An 18,311-nucleotide genomic window follows, 5' to 3' on the forward strand; every position below is an offset into this window, starting at 1 on the left:
TGTCTGGTGAAACAAAGTAGCTTTATTGAGAACTAGTCCCTTATTTCTCCACCTGCAGGGTGAAGTAACAGTTTGCTCCAGCAGCACCATTGCATTTGCCCTTATCCACCTGGTTACCCTTTGGTGGTCCACACAGGTCTTGGAGAATACGGCTGTTACAGGGTAGAAGTCTGCACCTCTGGCTGTCCTTTCTCATTTCCACTTTCTAGGACAGGCTGGTTGTGAAAATCAATGAAGAGTTTGTGGATTAAAACACCAGCAAGACTTCCCAGAACTGGAGCTGTGACTGGGATCCACCACCAGTGACGTCCAGCCCTAAAATGAAACACAGAAGATGAGCCAGCTGGGGCACAGGTGATTGTGTGATCAGAGGAGTCTAGTCACACTTCATGTACTGGGCCCTACAACTCAGACAAATTTTCCATCCAGCAGTGTAATTGCTGGAGGGAAGGTCATCTTCCCCACTGGCCTGGGAAAGTGGCTCTGCACTGTGGCCTGGGGTTTTGTTCTCCTGTAAAATAGTCTATGTGATTTTGGTCAGTGACACTGTAAGACAAATACACCCCTTTTCCCTCCCTTGTTACAATATCATCTGCATTTCCTCTACCAAGGTCTCAAAGATATTTTCTGGGAATTTTAATGAAAATCATAGAATTATAGAATGGGTTTGCTTGGAAGAGACCTTGAAGATCATCTAGTCCCAACTGCCTGCTAAGGGGAGGGACACCTTCTACGAGACCAAGGCCCCATCCAGCCTGGCTTTGAACACTTACAGGGTTGGAAGCTCCACAACTTCTCTGGGCAACCTGTTCCACCAATGCGTTACCACCCTCATGGTGAGGAATTTCTTCATGGTGTTTAATGTAAATCTAGCTTCTTCCAATTTGAAGCCCTCATCTTATCGCTACATGCCTTGGTAAAATGTCCCTCTCCAGCTATTCAAATACTGTAAAGCTGCTATAAGGTCCCCCTGGAACTTTCTCCAAGCTGAACAACCCCAAGTCTTACAGTCTGTCTTCATGGCTCTCATCTGGACCCACTCTAACAGTTCCATTTCTTTCTCATGTTGGTAACTCTGTAACTGGACACAGTACTCCAAGTGGGGTCTCATGAGAGCAGAGCAGAGTAAGAGGCAGGACAGGAAACTCTGCTAATGTCCGGAAGGTAAACTTTCATCTACAGACGCAGACTTCTAAATTCAAGAGAGCTATTCAGCAATCCAGCTGCAAATACCTGCTTTCATGTGAGCTGGTTCACTTTGTGGCTCTCCAGTCACTGTAACAACCAACTAGATCTCCAGCTAACAGGTAGCAAATTTGGTGTCCAAAGTGAGATATCTGAATGGTAGGATGAATCCCATGCTGGAGAATTTATGTACCCTAAATTTTGTGTCCATAATGTGTGAGACTCCTCTATGCACAACCTTTGTGCTCTGAGAATGGAGAATGCACTTGGCAGTGACACCATCATTTGGTCCAAACTAAAGGATTTAGTGAAATGTTTTGTCTCGAGTTTATCTCCTCTCCTTTTAAGCTGAGCAGTGTAAAAGCAAAGTGCCACTCACGTGAAAACATCCATGCCCCAGCCAGCAATTGCCGTGAAGATTCTGGGGGGCAGGTCCCGGGAGGGATTAATGGCATAGCCTGTGTTCATCCCCATCCCCAGTCCAATGCCCAGGACCAGGATACCCGTGAGCAGGGCCTGAGTGCCTTTCAGTGCTTCATTGTTTTTCTCATCGTGGATTATCAGAATGCCCAGAAGCAGCATCACTGTTGCTGTAAACTGCAGGAGTAGAAAACAGAGAACAGGTCAAGAGAGAGAATGAGGAATGCAGAAAGATCTTGCTCAGCAGAGAGGAAGAGACTTTCCAGAATGCAAGATCAGGTCTGATCAGCTCTGAGAGCACCATAATGATATTCCCTCATCACAGTTAAGCTGAAGAAAATTCTTGACTCATTTTCCAGCAAAAACATCTCCACCTCATCACCAAAAATGTTCTAGGACTAATACAAACTTCTTAGCATTGCCACTCCCTCCACTTTCAAGTTAGGTGCATTGGTTATTTCAAGTACTTTTCATCTAAGAGCCATAGCAAACTGCTAAGACAAATCTGGTTCTCTCTAGAGGGAATAATGTTTATATAACCTGTTGCCTTAACCCTTTCAGGACTAAAAGCAGATACCAAATTCTTATCTGGGTAACTGTCTGTGACAGTACATAGCTGGCATTCACAAATCTGCAGTGCCCAGGACATCAGGAATGCTGGTTTGAATACAGGTGATGTCTCTTTCTGCTTCAGGAAATGCGGATAGAGAGCCCTGCACTGCAAGAGATGCCGGCAACAACATAAACTCTTCAGTTCTTGGCAATGCACTGTCACTGCCATTGCTTTCTTGTGCAGCAGGGACACCGCATGTTCCATAGGAGGCTGAGTGATCAGGTCCCCACCCATAGGCTCTCCAGCTGTCACCGTATGCTGCATCATGCCTAGACAAGCATTTTGTCAGTTCAGAGATGAAAGCACAGGTTTCCCCAGATTTTGATTGGAGGTGAGTCTTTCTTCACCCGTGTCCCAGTGAAACATCACCATGACCCCTGAAGCATCTCCTTCCTGTTTCTGGACACTTGGACATCATGTTGTATGCAGTCCAAATTGGAATGTTCAAACCCTAGAGGGTTCAATCCAGGCAGGCTGTGTGATGTGAAGACAGTCCTAGGACCTCTCTACTGGTGAGAAGCAGCCAGCACAGCTGCCTGAGAGTGTGGAGGATCCAAAAAAAGAGAAAGAATGATTCAGAGAAATGTCCAAAGCCCAAAGGAGGTGGTCTTTGATATGCTTCCACATTCTATTGCTTGGGCTGTGTGCAGGGAAGGCATTTGGAGAACACTGGGACCAAGCTACAAAGCAGCCTCCACTGTTACCTTTTAGGCTTGCTCATCCCACAAGGTGCCTACCTTTCACTCACCTGAAGGGCTCCTTGGAGTAGAGGTTGTGATTGTGTCTGCACACATAGTAGCATGAGTCTCCTGTAATAATACCTGTTATCTGCTACCCACTTTTTCTAGCATACCACGGCAGTCCTCACTGACCTCTGTGAAGAAGCCCCCAAGCAAGGACACATAGGGAGCAGGATAAGTGGAGAAGATCAATGCTGTGGCGTTTGGTCCGGTCACTGTAAAGTTACCCTTGGTGTAGTCATAAAGAGCATCTAGGAGAAATGGGAATTATGAGAGTTAGCACAGGGTTCATCCCACATGGCATGAAAGCAAGTCCACCCATTGCATTCAGCATAGACAGTAAGGAGAAGAGCGCACTATCTACTCATGTCCAGCTTCTTATCCATCAGCACTCCCAAGTCCTTTTCCACAGGGCTGCTTTCTAACATCTCATCCTCCAGTCTGTATTGATAGTGAGGATTGTTCTGGCCCAGGTGCAGAACCCTGCACTTGTTGAACCTCAAGGTTCACCTGGGCCTACCTCTCCAGCTTGCCCAGGTCCCTCTGGATGACATCTCATCCCTCTGGTGTATTGACAGCACCACTCAGCTTGGTGTCATCTGCAAACTTACTGATGGTGCACTTGATCCCACTGTCTGCATCACTGATAAAAATATCAAACAGCACAGGTCCCAGTACAGACCCCTGAGGGACACCACTTGCCACTGCTCTTCATCTGGACTTCATGCCATTGAGCACAATCCTCTGGATGTGACCATCCAGGCAATTCCTTATCCACTGAACAGTCCACCCATCAAATCCGTATCTCTCCAACTCGGGGAGTAAGGATGTTATGGGGGACTGTGTCAAAGGCCTTGCAGAAGTCCAGATAGATCACATCCATAGGTTGTCCCTTATCTACTCACATAGTCACTTTATCATAGAAAGCCACTAGGTTGGTCAGGCAGGATTTGCTCCTAGCAAAGCCATGCTGGCTGTCTTGAATAACCTCCCTATCCTTCATGTGCCTCAGCATGGCATCTAGGAGGATTTGTTCTATGATCTTCCCAAGCATGGAGGTGAGGCTGACAGGTCAGAAGTTCCCTTGGTCCTCCTTTCTACTCTTTTTAAAAATGAGTGTGATGTTTCCTTTTTTCCAGTCCCCAGGAGCTTCACCTGACTGCCAGGACTTCTCAAGTATGATGGAGACTGGCTTAGCAACTACATCAGCTAATTCCCTCAAGGCTCTGGGGTGCATTTCGTCAGGTCCAGTGGACTTGCATATCTTCAGGTTCCTCAGACGATCACACATCTTGTCTGTACTTACCATGGCAGGGACTTTGTCTCCCTGGTCTCCGTCTTGCAGTCCATCAACATGAGAGCCATGAGGAGAGGGGTTGCCAGCGAAGACTGAGGCAAAAAAGTTGTCGAGAACCTCAGCCTTCTCCTCATCCATTGTTACTAGTTCCTCACTTGCTCCTCAGGAGGAGCATCTGCTGTCCTGTTTTCCACAGAGCAGCAGAGTCCCCCAGAGCTCCAGCTGTACCCAATATATGGTAGTCCATATAACTTAAGCTCTTATAAGCCCTGGAAAAGAAATGCTGACAAAATGCAGCTACTGGCCGTGAGTAAAGACAAGGTTTTGGCAGTGGAAATGCCAAGCGCAGAAGAAGCTATGCTCTCCAGTATAGAGATATCTAGGCCCTGTTCTGGCCTTGTGCTATGAAGGTCTGTCCCACAAGCCAGGAACTTACCCTGCTCACCAGACATCACAGTATGTGCTTGTCATGGATTGAGTTGAACCTGATGCTGTTATTCATATCATGCTGCAGTCGTGCCAGCTTCAAAAATGAAAGTACTGTGTGGGGCAAAGTATTATGTGGCTTGAAGTTCAGATTGCAATGTGGGAGGCTTCCTGTTCTGGTTGCTGCTTCTGGGTTCCAGATGTTGGTCTTTTCTGCTGGGATGGCAGTGGGACAAAGAGGGATCGGGGAGTAATTTTCTGGCTTGGGCTTTTGGTTCACTTGCTTCTGCTTGCTGTTGTTTTGTGCCATGCTTTTTCTGCAAATAGGCTAAAGTATGCATTTTGTATTATGTTTTTATGATTTTGCTCAGTAAGCTCTATTCTTATCTCACTTTCTTTATGTCTCAATCCCAAGTTTTTGTATGTCACTTTTCCATCACTTCTGTGTTGGGAAAATAGAAATAGGTTAGCCTGCTGTTTTGGTTTGACCTGTTTGGTTCTGACTTAAACCATTACAGTACTGTAAAGCAAAATATTTTTGACAAAGTTAAGACTGAAATGGTGTCCACAGCAACTTCTGTGGTAAAAGATAGAACCATACCATAGTAAAGTCCAAAGACAGTGGCTGCTGCCATAAAGGAGCCCAGGAACTGGCCAATCAGATAAGCTGGGAGCTTTCTCCAGGGTAGGTTTCCTAAAAGGCAGTGTGTAAGGGTGATGGCAGCATTCAGATGAGCTCCTGCAAAAGCACAGCAAAAGAAAGTGTCCTCAGCCCTGATGCACACACCCCACATTATCCACCCAGACCTTACTCCAGGAGACCAAGACTCTCTCAAGTCAAGATCTTCCTCCTGCGCAGGCTCAAAACTGATCCATTTTCCCTAGGCAGCTGATTGAGCTTTAGTCTTCTTAAAATTCTCTCAGAGAATTCTATCTCACCTGCCAGAGATACCTGTGTTGGCACTGCATGAGTTTCCCTCTCTATGGACCTCTCTCTACTCACCTTAAAAGGAACCTAGAATTTAGACTCAACACTCAACATTTATATGGATACACTTAAATGAGAAAAATCCTATCACAAACAACTACAAAGCCTTGTGAAATCATCTGATAAAGACCAGAAGGCAGAACTGACAAGACAGACAAGAACATCCTGGCAGAACTGGGCACCCCAGCTGATGTGAGCTGTGGGTTCTTAGCTCATCTAGCAGGCAAAGTGTAAGATGGAGGGAAACAAACTGCAAAATCAACCACCGATGCCCCATATTTTCATGTTTGGAAAGCAACTCCTGCACAGGGCTGTCAGCAGGGCCTCAGACTAGTTCTTAGATGTCCCTGCATGGAGTAGGTGTTACCAGAATGGCAAATCCTGTCTAGATCATGATTGCTCATGCTAGTGTGGACCAGACCTTGTCCTTTCCTTGTAGATTTTGTAATCTTGGACCGCATTTCCTTACATGTTGTAGTACATGGCTTTCATACAATGCTTCCCTGTTTTGAAGGGATACTTTCTACAGAGGAGGCTGGTTAGTACAATGGTGCTTTTGGAGAAAGATAAAGTGGATCCAGGTTTGTGTCCTCAGTGCAAATCACATTTGTTCTCCATCTCCTGTGAGTCCAAAGGAAATAATTTGCTTTTCCTGACTAGGAGGCGTAAACTTTGGGGGTCAATAAATGTTCCAATTTTAGTGGGCATTTCCTAGTCCAGACTCAGAATGGAGTAAAATGTCAACATACATTATCTCATCAAAGTGCAGGACAGAGTGAAAGTGAAAGTGCATGTACTGCCTGCTGCAGTTCCATAACCACAACCGAAATAGAGGGAGGTCCCTTTTTCTTTGATCCTCTCATCCTTTGCAGGTATGACTAGCTATTTCAGAGATCACAAGAAGCATCTTGTAACACAGATTAAGCTAAATTACAATGCCAATGCAGCCAGCCTCAGAATCAGACTATTGCTGGCTGAGCTGAGACTCTCTTCACCTTTCCGTCGCTCAGGAGATCAGCTCCATCTCAAATGTCACCTGGGAATGCAAGGACCTACTTTCCTTAGCCCACTTTCCCTGGAACGTCTCCACCCAGTCTAAAAGGACGAGGAGACCAGCAGCTGGCTGCTTATGGGAAAATTTTCCACTACAAACCAGCCCCAGCCTTGGACATACCTCTTCTCCAAAATTACAATAGCAATGAGTTGCTTTAATTTCCTGCTCACTAGAGTCCTTAATCTCTTCCTACGGAGCAAATGAATGCAGAAGTTCCACAAAGCACATGAGTGCCCTGTCATTAATCCTGTAGCCCTTAAACACCAACTCCTGAGTTCGTGTGGGGTGGGTGCCCATGGGTGTGGATGATAAGAAAAGAATTTGTATACCATTCCTAGTTGCAACATCAGCAGTAAGCTCTCCTTTGCAATAATTATTTACTTCTCCGCAGATCATATCAGCAGCGAGTTTTCAGAACTCCTTGTCTTCTTGGGCCATGATGGCATATCCCAATTGCTTAATGAGGGCACTGCTGAAACTGGGCCCTGATGATAACAACTAGAGGGAATGGCTGAGCCTCTGCCACTCTCCCTGTCCTACTTGACTGTCTCAGTTTAGAACATGCATTCGGGATTATCTTGCTGTAGATACGCCATGCCTGCCTTGTCCCCTGTGTCTCCTAACACTGCTGCACCATTGTGACTCCTTGGTTTGATACTTTCTGAAGATTTGGCTGTGATAATTGGATTGCAAGGATGATCCTACTTATGATCACCAGACCTGCTCTGCTATTGTTTCTTGGGGACCCTAGAACTGTCTCTTTTTTTCTGGAAAAGACATTGTCTCGCCTTGCCACACCATCTTCCACCTTTCTGCAGCTCAGTCCTGCTTTCCCCAATTCGTGTGGCCTTTATGGGACATTCTCAAGTATCCTGCTCACCAGAGATTCCTCCAGCTGCATGGATGCCCAAGGTAACACCAATGCCAAATCCCAAATTGATGCTCAGATGTTGCCCAAACTCTCCTCTCCCTAATACCACTTGTGCCACAGAAGACAAGCCGAAGACCTAGTACATAGAAAGAGAGAAGAGAGTGTTAAAAGTAGTATTACTGCTGTGGTGGACTGAGCTTCTTTGCTAATTTTTTTGCAATATTAATTACAGAATTATCAGGGTTGGAAGATACCTCAAGGATCATCTAGTTCCAACCCCCTGCCATGGGCAGGGACGCTTTCCTGATCAGGTGTACTGATAAACTTCCAAAGACAGGAAGTCTCTATGATGCTTATGGTCAAGAAATGAACAAAGGACAAAAGAATGACCTTGTGTTACAAAACCTGAAGTGGTACTGGGTTCTTCCTCAAAGGTACCCATCACACCAAACCACTCTAGTCATGGTTGGGTACAGGGAGACAAACCCCAAACACCCACACTGAGATCCAGGACTCAAGAGGGATCGTTCACACTGCCATGGTAAGGACATCTGTGCCTGAAACCAGGCACGTGAGACAGAGGAGGATCACCACAAACAGCCCAGAGACAGCACCTAGGATGGATGGAAGGAGGGTGGACGTACTCTTATTGTCTTTCTTTTCCTAGTGTGCAAAATCTTAACTTGTCTAGAAACCTACTTTTTGCACCACACAGTTATTTGTTGTATCTGACTCTAATTTTAGTTACTTATTCTGGTGAAAAACAGTTAAGAAAATACTGGTTTAGCTTTACATTAAAAATGTATTTTTAATGGTTAAAGGGGAAACTGGTAAACAATTAAAGAGAAAAGTAAACACTCACCAGCAGGAAAAGACATATTCAACAAATTGCTCTGGCCTGGAAGCAAATTCTGTTTCACTTTTTTAACATGCTCAGAAAGTGGAAACAATAGTTCTTTTCACAGTTCTTACACTGAAATATGGAGAATGACAAAGCTTCCTCTGAAGTCTCTGCCTCGCCAACCATTTAGTGCTTGCAGAGTGTATCCTTTTCCATGGGCTGCAGCAATGTTTATCCAGGATGTCATGGCCCTCTGAGAAAGTCAGTATGTTCTCCAGTGTCTAAATTTCTGTTCTGGCAGTCTAGTTTGACTGTGATCTTTTCAAGGTACTACAACTGGATCCAATATTTATCTCATGCATCTGCTCTCTGTCTTCCTTTTTAGACATCACCAACATGCCCTGTTCTCCAGAGATACTCTTCTTACCTCTCTCATATACACAGACCACACTCTGTGCTCTGCATGGAGGTACAGCCACTGTGGTGAGCCCTTCTCAGCAAAAGTAAAAAAAAAAAAGCACCATCTGCAACGTCCTTACAAAAACTCTGCCTACTCTTTTTTGACTTTTCCTATGCTACACCCAAGAGAAGCTGACTGCATAAAGCACAGGTTTTGTAGGACAGCACACAAGTGCAGAGAGGAGTGCAGGACAGGAGACGTTGTTGAGGCTGAACATCAGAAGACTGAAAAAAAACATTGGACAGGCCACAGAACCTGTTTTTCAGCACCGATCCAAACCTGTGGTCTCCTTCACTATTCTTAAAGTCCCAAAACACTCTTTTTTTCCTACCTCTCTACTCCTTCCCCTGTTGTGTCCTGCTGCCTGCTTCCCTCCTTTATGAAGATTTGCCTGGCCAAGGATGCCTAGGGGTGAGCACTATCATCCAAATAACAGCCATCCAGGCACCCTAGGGATGCATCCAGTACATTCCTGGTTACACTGAGGACCAGGGAACTGCTGAAGGGTTGTATGCCAAATGCTAGATTTGGATGGTGAATGCTAAGTTTGGATGATGGGTGCTACATTTGCATACTGGATGCTGTTTATTGCCAGCCCTTGACAGAGGTCCATGCGCAATATTCCTCCTACTGCCTTATTCTCCATGTGAGCCAATGTGAGCTACAAACTACAAATTCTGTCTTGGACTTTCAAAATGCAGGGAAAGTCTCTGCCTCATGCCACCTCCCAGAGTAAACCGAGGCAGGACACCCTTGAACTTGCTCTTTATCACCTTCCACCACCAAAAAAAAAAAAAAAAAAAGGCAGTGGAATGGTTTGCTCACCTCCTGCTTAGGAGTCACAGATATCTGTATCCTAATTTCCAATGCATGCAAAACTACTTGTGCAGTAGGAGTGAACATCTAAGGAGCTGGATGTGCAATAGTGTAATAAAAAGCAAGCATCCTTTGCACATGCAGCTGTTGCTCTTGAAAACAAGTGCCTTTGTCTGTACAGAAAGCTAAATTAAAAGGTCCTTGTGCTTACACAAATCTTGGGTTTCTCCTTTGTACATTTTCAAGTACAGGTTATTTGGGTTATCCCCAGCCCTTCTATGCCAGCTTCTGCCCAGTCCATAGTGTATCAGCCTATGTATAGTAAGCTGGCATAGATGGCTACTGGTTCTTTTCAGAGGGAGGTTGTCATTTTTCTGTGTTGGTCCAACACACAAAGGTTTTTGTCTGAGTGGGCACCTCACCCTCACCAGGGATCAATTCTGACTGCAAAGTTTTCCTCACTCTCTCCTCAGACATCTCCAAAGCAGCCTGAGAGCTCAAAACCACTTCACTTTTTCTGCCTGAAACAGATCACTCAAGTAAGGGGGCAGTTTCCAAATGATATGGATAAGCACAGTTCATTTGCCAGTGTAAGAAAACCAGAAGTGAAATCCTGGCATGCCTTGCACTCAATATTACATTTCCTACTGGGGATTGTGGCTCTGGAGAGTTTCACAGGAGTTCATTATCATGGCAGTCTCCAAGAGGAAGACAGATGAATGCTTTTCATTCTGTGAATGGTTCTCATTTCACAGAGACTGTCAGGGGTATGAGAGTCAGGGTCCACCCCAGGATCTGTGCAGAACCTCCAACTACACCATCATCTCTGGCACAGCAGGAAGAAAAACCTCAATTCACTGCTTGGGATCTTTCAGTGGGTTGGCACAAGCACTGTGTTGCCCCATCTGACCAGGCACTGCTTCTTGATTTCATGCCCAGGTTACTCCTCATTTTTCCCCTAGAAGAGAACTGAAACAGCAGTTCACCCCCACCTGCATCACCTTCTCCCACTGGCCACCCAATCCAGAGCAGAGCTTTCACTGTCCTGATTGCCTCTCCATCTCCTGATCCCCTTGCTTATCTCCCTGGTCATCAGGTGCTTTTACTTCTCCAATGTGAAAAGGTTTTAATACCTTTGCATAACTGCTGAATAACTTAAACCCACCCAGAGAAAATCCGTAAAGTTTTTGACAAACGGTCTGCCTGACAGGAAGCTGCTGTCCCATCAGAGCAGAGAAGTGAGCATTAGCAACCAGCTGCTAAGCAGCCCTGAGGATGTGGTAGGAAACCATTGACCTTATGGAATGCTGCTGCAAATGCTTACCCTCTCACCCACACTGCACACACATACACACACAGACCCACACATCTGGGCCCATCTCCTGCTTACCATGAGGATGAACATCCCCAGTGCTTCTGCCAGCAGCTCCCTGAAGGTGCTACTATGAATTGTGAGAGCCTTCTGAATCTTCTCCAGCATTTTGCTCTCTGGCTCCAGCCTGCAGTCACAGGAACTCCTGCTGGGAGAGTACAATTCATTGCACTGAGCTAAGCTGCCCTTTGAAACTTGGCACACTCCCTTCACCCCCAAACACCTTCATTCATTTGGTTAACGATGAACGAGCCAATAAACTAGCAGCTAGCTTCAAAATCTTCCCACACACAGATGCCATCCGTTTAAGACTGTATGATAAGGATGTACTATTTCTGCTACCAGGGCATCACAAATGTGCCTCTGCCAAGAAGCAGTCCATTTTCTGAACAGTGTGTGCTTCTCTGTGACCTTTTCCATTGGAACCAAACAGGTTATTTGGTTCTGCTCTGCCTTGTAATGCGATAGCTGATGGTTTGGTGCTAAATGCACACATGTCCTGCAGCTCACATTACACTAGTAGGAAGCCTCTCTGCCACCCTTCTGGTATGTCCTCTCATGTGGGGCAAGGAGAGACCAGTCTTGGCAATGGTCCCTAGAGATCTTAAATCTCATCTGGCTGCCAGAGCAGAGCCCTCAGCCTATTCTGCTTTCCACTCCATCTCCTGATGCCCTCTGCTTGTGTCCCATATCACCAGGTGCTCTTGACTCTCCACTGTGAAAAGGTTTTAATACCTTTGCTTAATCAATGAAAAACTTAAGCCCCCCTTAAGGCCTTTTCCTGTGCATCTTGTGTGGTTCTTCACTGGTTTTCTTTGCCTTCCTCTCAACCTGCTGCAGCTTCTCTTTGCAGATCTGGAGCGGACAGAGTGTGCAGCTCTGGAGAGGTACCAGCAGCTGCTGCATGCGGGGATACAGGGCTCCACTCATAACTGCCCCTGATGTTGCCTCCCTCTGCACTACTGACTTGGAAAAGTTCATGAGCTTTTCCTTCACCCGCAGGACCCTAAGGCAGCTGTATAGAAGAACCCAGATGAGCTGACCCTCCTCTCTGCCCTCTTCCAGCAACAGGTTAACTATTGACTGGATAAATACATAGTAACTTAAGATATTAAGAACTATCTAATCATGACTGATCGGAACCTTGATAACAAATGGTGCTCCATACAGCACATTTCTAGGTAGGAAGGGGGTTTGTCCTATGAGTCTGTGTGCTGTGGCACAGAAAAAGTGGCCAATAAATTTTTTGTGGTCACTTTGGCACCAGGTCAAGATGGTGACAGCAGCCTCAAGTTTCTTCTGCATGTGGTAATTTCCAGATGACAAGTAAATCTGAGGTCCTGACATCAGCGTGTATTGGAGATCTCACACTCGTTCTTAGATGGATGAGGTGTGAGTGAGCCAGTATCCCCCGCAACTGGATCTACAACATCATTTTTTTACTTCCAGATCTATTTTGTCTCCTGCATTCAAGCATTAGCTATAAGCACCTCCATATTCTAATTTGGGATGAAAAATTGGATAGGTCTTTCTTGGAAGCCCAGGATCTCATGGATTTTCAGTCTTTTCAGTGAAAGAGGTGATTTCAGTCTGCAATAGAAATTTTTGGGTTGGTAATAATATTTGCAGCATAACCTCAAAATTACCACCAAATTCCACAAATTCCAGCATGCTTCTGACATGGCATCATGTGTCACTTGATGTGTCTTTTCCCACTGTTTGTCCTTTTACACAGGTCATTCCAAAATGAGACATTAATTCTTCCCTTAAAACTGCTCAGACGGATTCCTCTACTGGCTGATGAAAATGTGAGAACCCTTTAGTTTTAGATTTCCTGTGGGTGTTTTTAAACATTAAAGAGATCTGCCAGTGTTCAAGGAGTGTAACAACAGAAATAAATACCTTTCCTTAAGTCCCATAGAACAGAGCACCTCTGTTCTGACAGCACACAAACCCAAAGTGCTGTTACCCTACACCTTAAAATTAGCAGATAAAAGCAGGCAGTTGCCCTTCACCTTATAATCAGCAGACAAAAACAGGCGTGCTCCAAAGGGGAGTTCCTCTCCACCTAAAGTAAGCATCCAAGATCAGACCTATGAGTCATGCTGGATGCTGGCAGTCTCCCCTCATGTCTGCACCCTCCAGCTTGCACACATGGAGTTATCTGAAGCCAGGTGAGCTGGACTGCCCTTCCTTCCTGAACCCAGATATAGGGATCTTGAGTAAGTACAAACAACTCTGTGAGTCAGCCAAGGCCTGGAGTGCAAGGATGTGCCAGCTGCCTAACAATACCCATTTGTACTTCCATGGTTTCACTTACCTGCAGGGCAGACAAGGATTTCTGGGGTCACCAAATACAGTCCCCTACTAACATAGGAAGCCACACCACATGTTCCCTTTCATGACCTGTCCAGTCACCAGTTTAGAGGTAGATGCTCCTCCTGCTGGAAGCCTGTTGCCAGAACTTGCTGCTCTGGAGATTAGAGACTTTCTTCTAATTTTCAGCCAAATTCTCAAAGCCATTTGTTCATATGCCAGCACTCAACCATTGCACTCATAATTTAACTTATTTCCTAGAAGTGATATCCCATAAAATTTTTCTATAAGTTTTTTTAGAAGAGCATTAGCTGATCATATTTAGGTCTGCGCCACCTACTGATGTATACTTTGAGTTGCTCACAGGTTGAAATTTCACTTAGCACTAACCCTATGATGATTTTGTCATGTTTTTCACTACTAAATAAAACCCATTTTATTTCCTAAGGTGGATGTACTTTCATCACTAGCAATAAAGTCCTCAGTGAGGAGAGGAAAACGTTGCTACAGTCAAAGCCTACTAACTGTACTGGTGTTAATACCCATAGTATTGAAGAGCCAAAGGAGCAACCCCTCTGGGTCTGTTAAAGTAGCCCTGAGAAGGATGAGCACCTAACGATTCCAGGGCAGCCACGTTTTTGTAAGGAATAACTTCTCTGACTCAGTTTGACAATGCACATGTTTCCCTGCACCCATGAGATCATTCATCTCTTAATTGTGCTAACCAACAGCTGGAACATAGCCACGTATGAGCCTCAGTCCTGCTAATGGAGCTTTAACTTCTCCCCGAGGCCAAGGAGTATGAGCAGACAGCACAACAGAGGAGCACCTCATTGTGGGTGAGAACGACTTGCTCCTCCATGAGACCAAATTAACCTAGTGCATAGACATCTTCAGACCCCTTTAGAAAACAAGACCAGATCTGAGTGACTAGTGCAGGACTGGTAATGACCTTAGCTGTCCAGGACAGACCCCACTTGACACACCCTAGAGCACCCATACCCCATGGCCTTTCACTTAATGCTCATGGCCTATCTCCTTGTCTCATTCATGGATGAGCAAGTCAAAGAGGTCCCAGCTATCTGTCTCCTTAGCCAATGGCTTTGTTCTAAAAACTGTTACCTATCTCTCCATTCCCAGCATACCAGCCTCCATGGCCTTTTCTCCTACCCTCCACATTATCACCCTTTGCCCTGAAGATGGCAAAAGGTGCCTTGCCTGTACATGCTCCTTTCCTGTAAAACCACGCTAATTCTTACCGTGCTGGGTAGAAGCGGGAGTTGAAGGAATCAAAGGAGCGTTGTGGTAGTGCAGCGCTGAAATCCTGCTCTGCTTTATTTCTCAGGCTCATAGTGCTTCCCTGCCTCAGACTGCTAAAGCTCACATAGCCGGAGGTAATCCAGGAGGCAGTAGTGTCAGCAGGAGGGGAACTACATGGCTTCTGCTGTAGTTAGCAGGAGAGCAGGGCTGTCTAAGAAGGGGTTACCTAGGATACTGCCGACCCCATTGTTGGGTAAGAGCAGGGAGGGCACCTGGGCAGCTCTGGCAGGAGACCTACCCACCCCATATTGATCTACCCTCTCCTCCAGCCTTCCTCTGGTGTACCAGAGAGAATAAGAATATCTCTATACACAGCAAAGATTAACGGGCTTTGAGGCACCCACTTACCTTAGATCTAGGGGAGATCCTGCCTGACGAATCTGATAGCCTTCTATGAAACCATGACCAAATGGGTATATGAAAGAAGAGCAGTGGATGTCATATACCTTGACTTCAGTAAGACTTTTGATACTGTCACCAATAACATCCTCATAGAAAAGCTCAAAAAATGTGGCATAGGTGATTGGTCCATGAGGTGGATTGAAAACCAGAGTTCAGAGTGTTGTCGTCAGTGCCATAGAGTCAACTTGAAGACCTGTGGCCAGTGGTGATCAGTATCTTTATCAACAACCTGGATGAGGGCACTGAGGGTACCCTCAGCAAGTTCTCTGATGATACAAAACTGGGGGCTAGCTGACACCAGTCAGGCTGTGCAGCCATCCAGTGTGACCTGGACAGACTGGAGAGCTGGGTGCAGGCAAACCTCATGAAGTTCAATAAGGACAAGTGCAAGGTCTTGTATTTGGGGGGGAATAACAACAGGCACCAGTACAGGTTAGGGGCTGCCCTGCTGGAAAGCAGCTCCACAGAGAAAGACCTTGGAGTCCTAGCGGACAGGAAGTTCACTACGGGACAAAAATGTGCCCTTGTTGAGTCCCTATGGGTAAGAATTAGGGGGAAGGCTAACAAGTCTGGCATCCTGGTTGGAGTCTGTTATAGACCACCCAACCACGAAGAAGAGGCTGATTTATTATTCTTTAAGCAACTGGAGGCTGCCTCAAGATCACTTGCCCTTGTTCTTTTGGGTAACTTCAACCTTTAATCTGCTGGGAATTTAACACTGCAGTTAAGAAGGCAGTCTAGAAGGTTCCCGGAGTGTACGGAGGATAGCTTCTTATCCCAGCTGGTATGTGAGACTACCAGGGTTGCAGCCCAGCTTGACCTACTGTTTACAAACAGAGAAGGGCTGGTGGGTGATGTGGTGGTGGGAGGCTGCCTGGGGTCCAGTGACCATGAAATAATTGAGTTTTCAATATACAGTGAAACCAGGAGGGGCAGCACCAAAACTTCCACACTGGACTTCCAAAGGGCAGACTTCGGCTTATTTAAGGAACTAACTTGGAAAGTTCCTTGGGAAACTGCCCTTAAAATCAAAGGGGTCCAGGAGGGCTGGACCTGCTTTGAGAAAGAACTCTTGAAGGTGCAGGAAGAGACTGTCCCAATGTGCCAGAAGAGGAGCCAATGGGGTAGACGGCCAGCCTGGACGAGCAAGGAGCGTCTAAAGGAATTAAGGGAAAAAAAGAGGGTGTATCACCTTTGGGAAAAAAATGGGAGGTATCCCAGGAAGAGTTAAGGACTTTACTAGGTCTTGTAAGAAAAAAAATAGAGAGGCAAAAGCCCATTTAGAACTTAGACTGGCCACTGCCGTAAAGGAGAATAAAAAATATTTCTACTAATATATTAATGGCAAAAGAAGATGCAAGGACAACCTCCACTCTTTATTGGATAGGGAGGGGAATATAGTAACAAAAGACGAGGAAAAGGCAGAGGTAGTTAACACCATCTTTGCCTCAATCTTCAATAGTGGGACAGGTTGTCTTCAGGGCAGCTGGCCTCCTGAACGGGCAGATGGAGCCAGGAGCCAGTATACTCCCCCTGGAATCCAGGAGGAAGCAGTAAGGGACCTGCTGAGTCACTTGGATCTTTCTAAGTCCATGAGATCCATCCTAGGGTGCTGAGAGAGCTGGCAGATGAGCTGGCCAAGCTGCTCTCCATCATTTATCAGCAGTCCTGGCTCTCCAGTGAGGTCCCAGATGACTGGAAGCTGGCCAAGGTGATGCCCATCCACAAAAAGGGCCTGAAGGAGGAACCGGGAAATTACAGACCTGTCAGCCTGACCTCAGTGCTGGGCAAGGTTATGGAACAGGTCATCCTGAGTTCAATCACACAGAACCCACAGAGTGGCCAAGGGTTCAGGCCCAGACAGCACGGATTTAGGAGGGGCAGGTCCTGCCTGACCGACCTGATCTGCTTTTATCATCAGGTGACCCACCTGGTGGATGTGGGGCAGGCTGTGGATGTAGTCTACCTGGACTTCAGCAAAGCCTTTGACACCTTCTGCCACAAGAAGCTCCTGGCAAAGCTGGCAGCTCATGGATTGGACAGATTCACTCTAAAATGGGTCAAGAACTGGCTGGAGGGCTGGGCCCAGAGAGTGGTGGTGAATGGTGCCACTGGCAGCCAGTTACTAGTGGTGTCCCTCAAGGATCAGTGTTGGGCCTCATCCTCTTCAATACCTTTATTGATGATCTGGACGAGGAGATTGAGTCCATCATCAGTAAGTTTGCAGATGACACCAAGTTAGGAGCAGGTGTTGATCTGCTGGAGGGTATGAGGGCCCTGCAGAGGGACCCTGACAGGCTGGATGGGTGGGCAGAGGCCAATGGGATGAACTTTAACAAGACTAAGTGCAAGGTTCTACACTTTGGCCATAACAACCCCAAGCAGCGCTACAGGCTGGGGACAGAGTGGCTGGAGAGCAGCCAGACAGAGAGGGACCTGAGGGTGCTGGTTGATAGTAGGCTGAACATGAGCCAGCAGTGTGCCCAGGTGGCCAGGAGAGCCAATGGCATCCTGGCCTGCATCAGGAATAGTGTGGCCAGCAGGACAAGGGAGGTTATTCTTCCCCTGTACTCAGCACTGGTCAGGCCACACCTTGAGTACTGTGTCCAGTTCTGGGCTCCTCAATTCAAGAGAGATGTTGAGGTACTGGAATGTGTCCAGAGAAGGGCAACAAAGCTGGTGAGGGGCCTGGAACACAAACCCTATGAGGAGAGGCTAAGGGAGCTGGGGGTGTTTAGGCTGGAGAAGAGGAAGCTCAGGGGTGACCTCATTGCTGTCTACAACTACCTGAAGGGAGGTTGTAGCCAGGTGGGCCTTGATTTCTTCTCCCAGGCAACTAGCAATAGAAAAAGGGGACACAGCTGTTCCTGGAGATGTTCAAGAAAAGACTGGATGAGGCACTTAGTGCCATGGTCTGGTTGATTGGATAGGGCTGGGTGATGGGTTGGACTGGATGATCTTGGAGGTCTCTTCCAACCTGGTTGATTCTATGATTCTTGCAGCCAAGAGAGCCAATGGTATCCTGGGGTGCATCAAGAAAAGTGTGTCCAGCAGGTCTAGGGAAGTTCTTCTACCCCTTTACTACACCCTGGTGAGACCACACCTGGACTAGAGTGTCCAGTTTTGGGCTCTCCAGTTCAAGAGAGAAAGGAACCTGCTTGAGAGAATCTGATGGAGACCCACAAGGATG

General features: G+C 46.5%; 1 protein-coding gene across 1 annotated transcript; it reads right to left on the reverse strand.

The window, feature by feature from the left end:
* Positions 1-21: 21 nt before the first annotated feature.
* LOC128979298 (aquaporin-7-like) lies at positions 22-14,750 on the reverse strand. The gene is made up of 8 exons (XM_054397515.1): positions 14,659-14,750; positions 12,051-12,098; positions 11,102-11,210; positions 7,604-7,730; positions 5,283-5,420; positions 3,091-3,209; positions 1,565-1,782; positions 22-315 (listed from the first exon to the last, which is right to left on the reverse strand). Exons 1-8 carry the CDS (start codon positions 14,748-14,750, stop codon positions 156-158), a joined length of 1,011 nt encoding a protein of 336 aa, XP_054253490.1. The 3' UTR covers positions 22-155.
* Between the last annotated feature and the right edge of the window lie 3,561 nt (positions 14,751-18,311).

This window comes from Indicator indicator, chromosome Z (genome assembly GCF_027791375.1).
Source record: "Indicator indicator isolate 239-I01 chromosome Z, UM_Iind_1.1, whole genome shotgun sequence".
In the NCBI taxonomy this organism is placed as follows: domain Eukaryota; kingdom Metazoa; phylum Chordata; class Aves; order Piciformes; family Indicatoridae; genus Indicator; species Indicator indicator.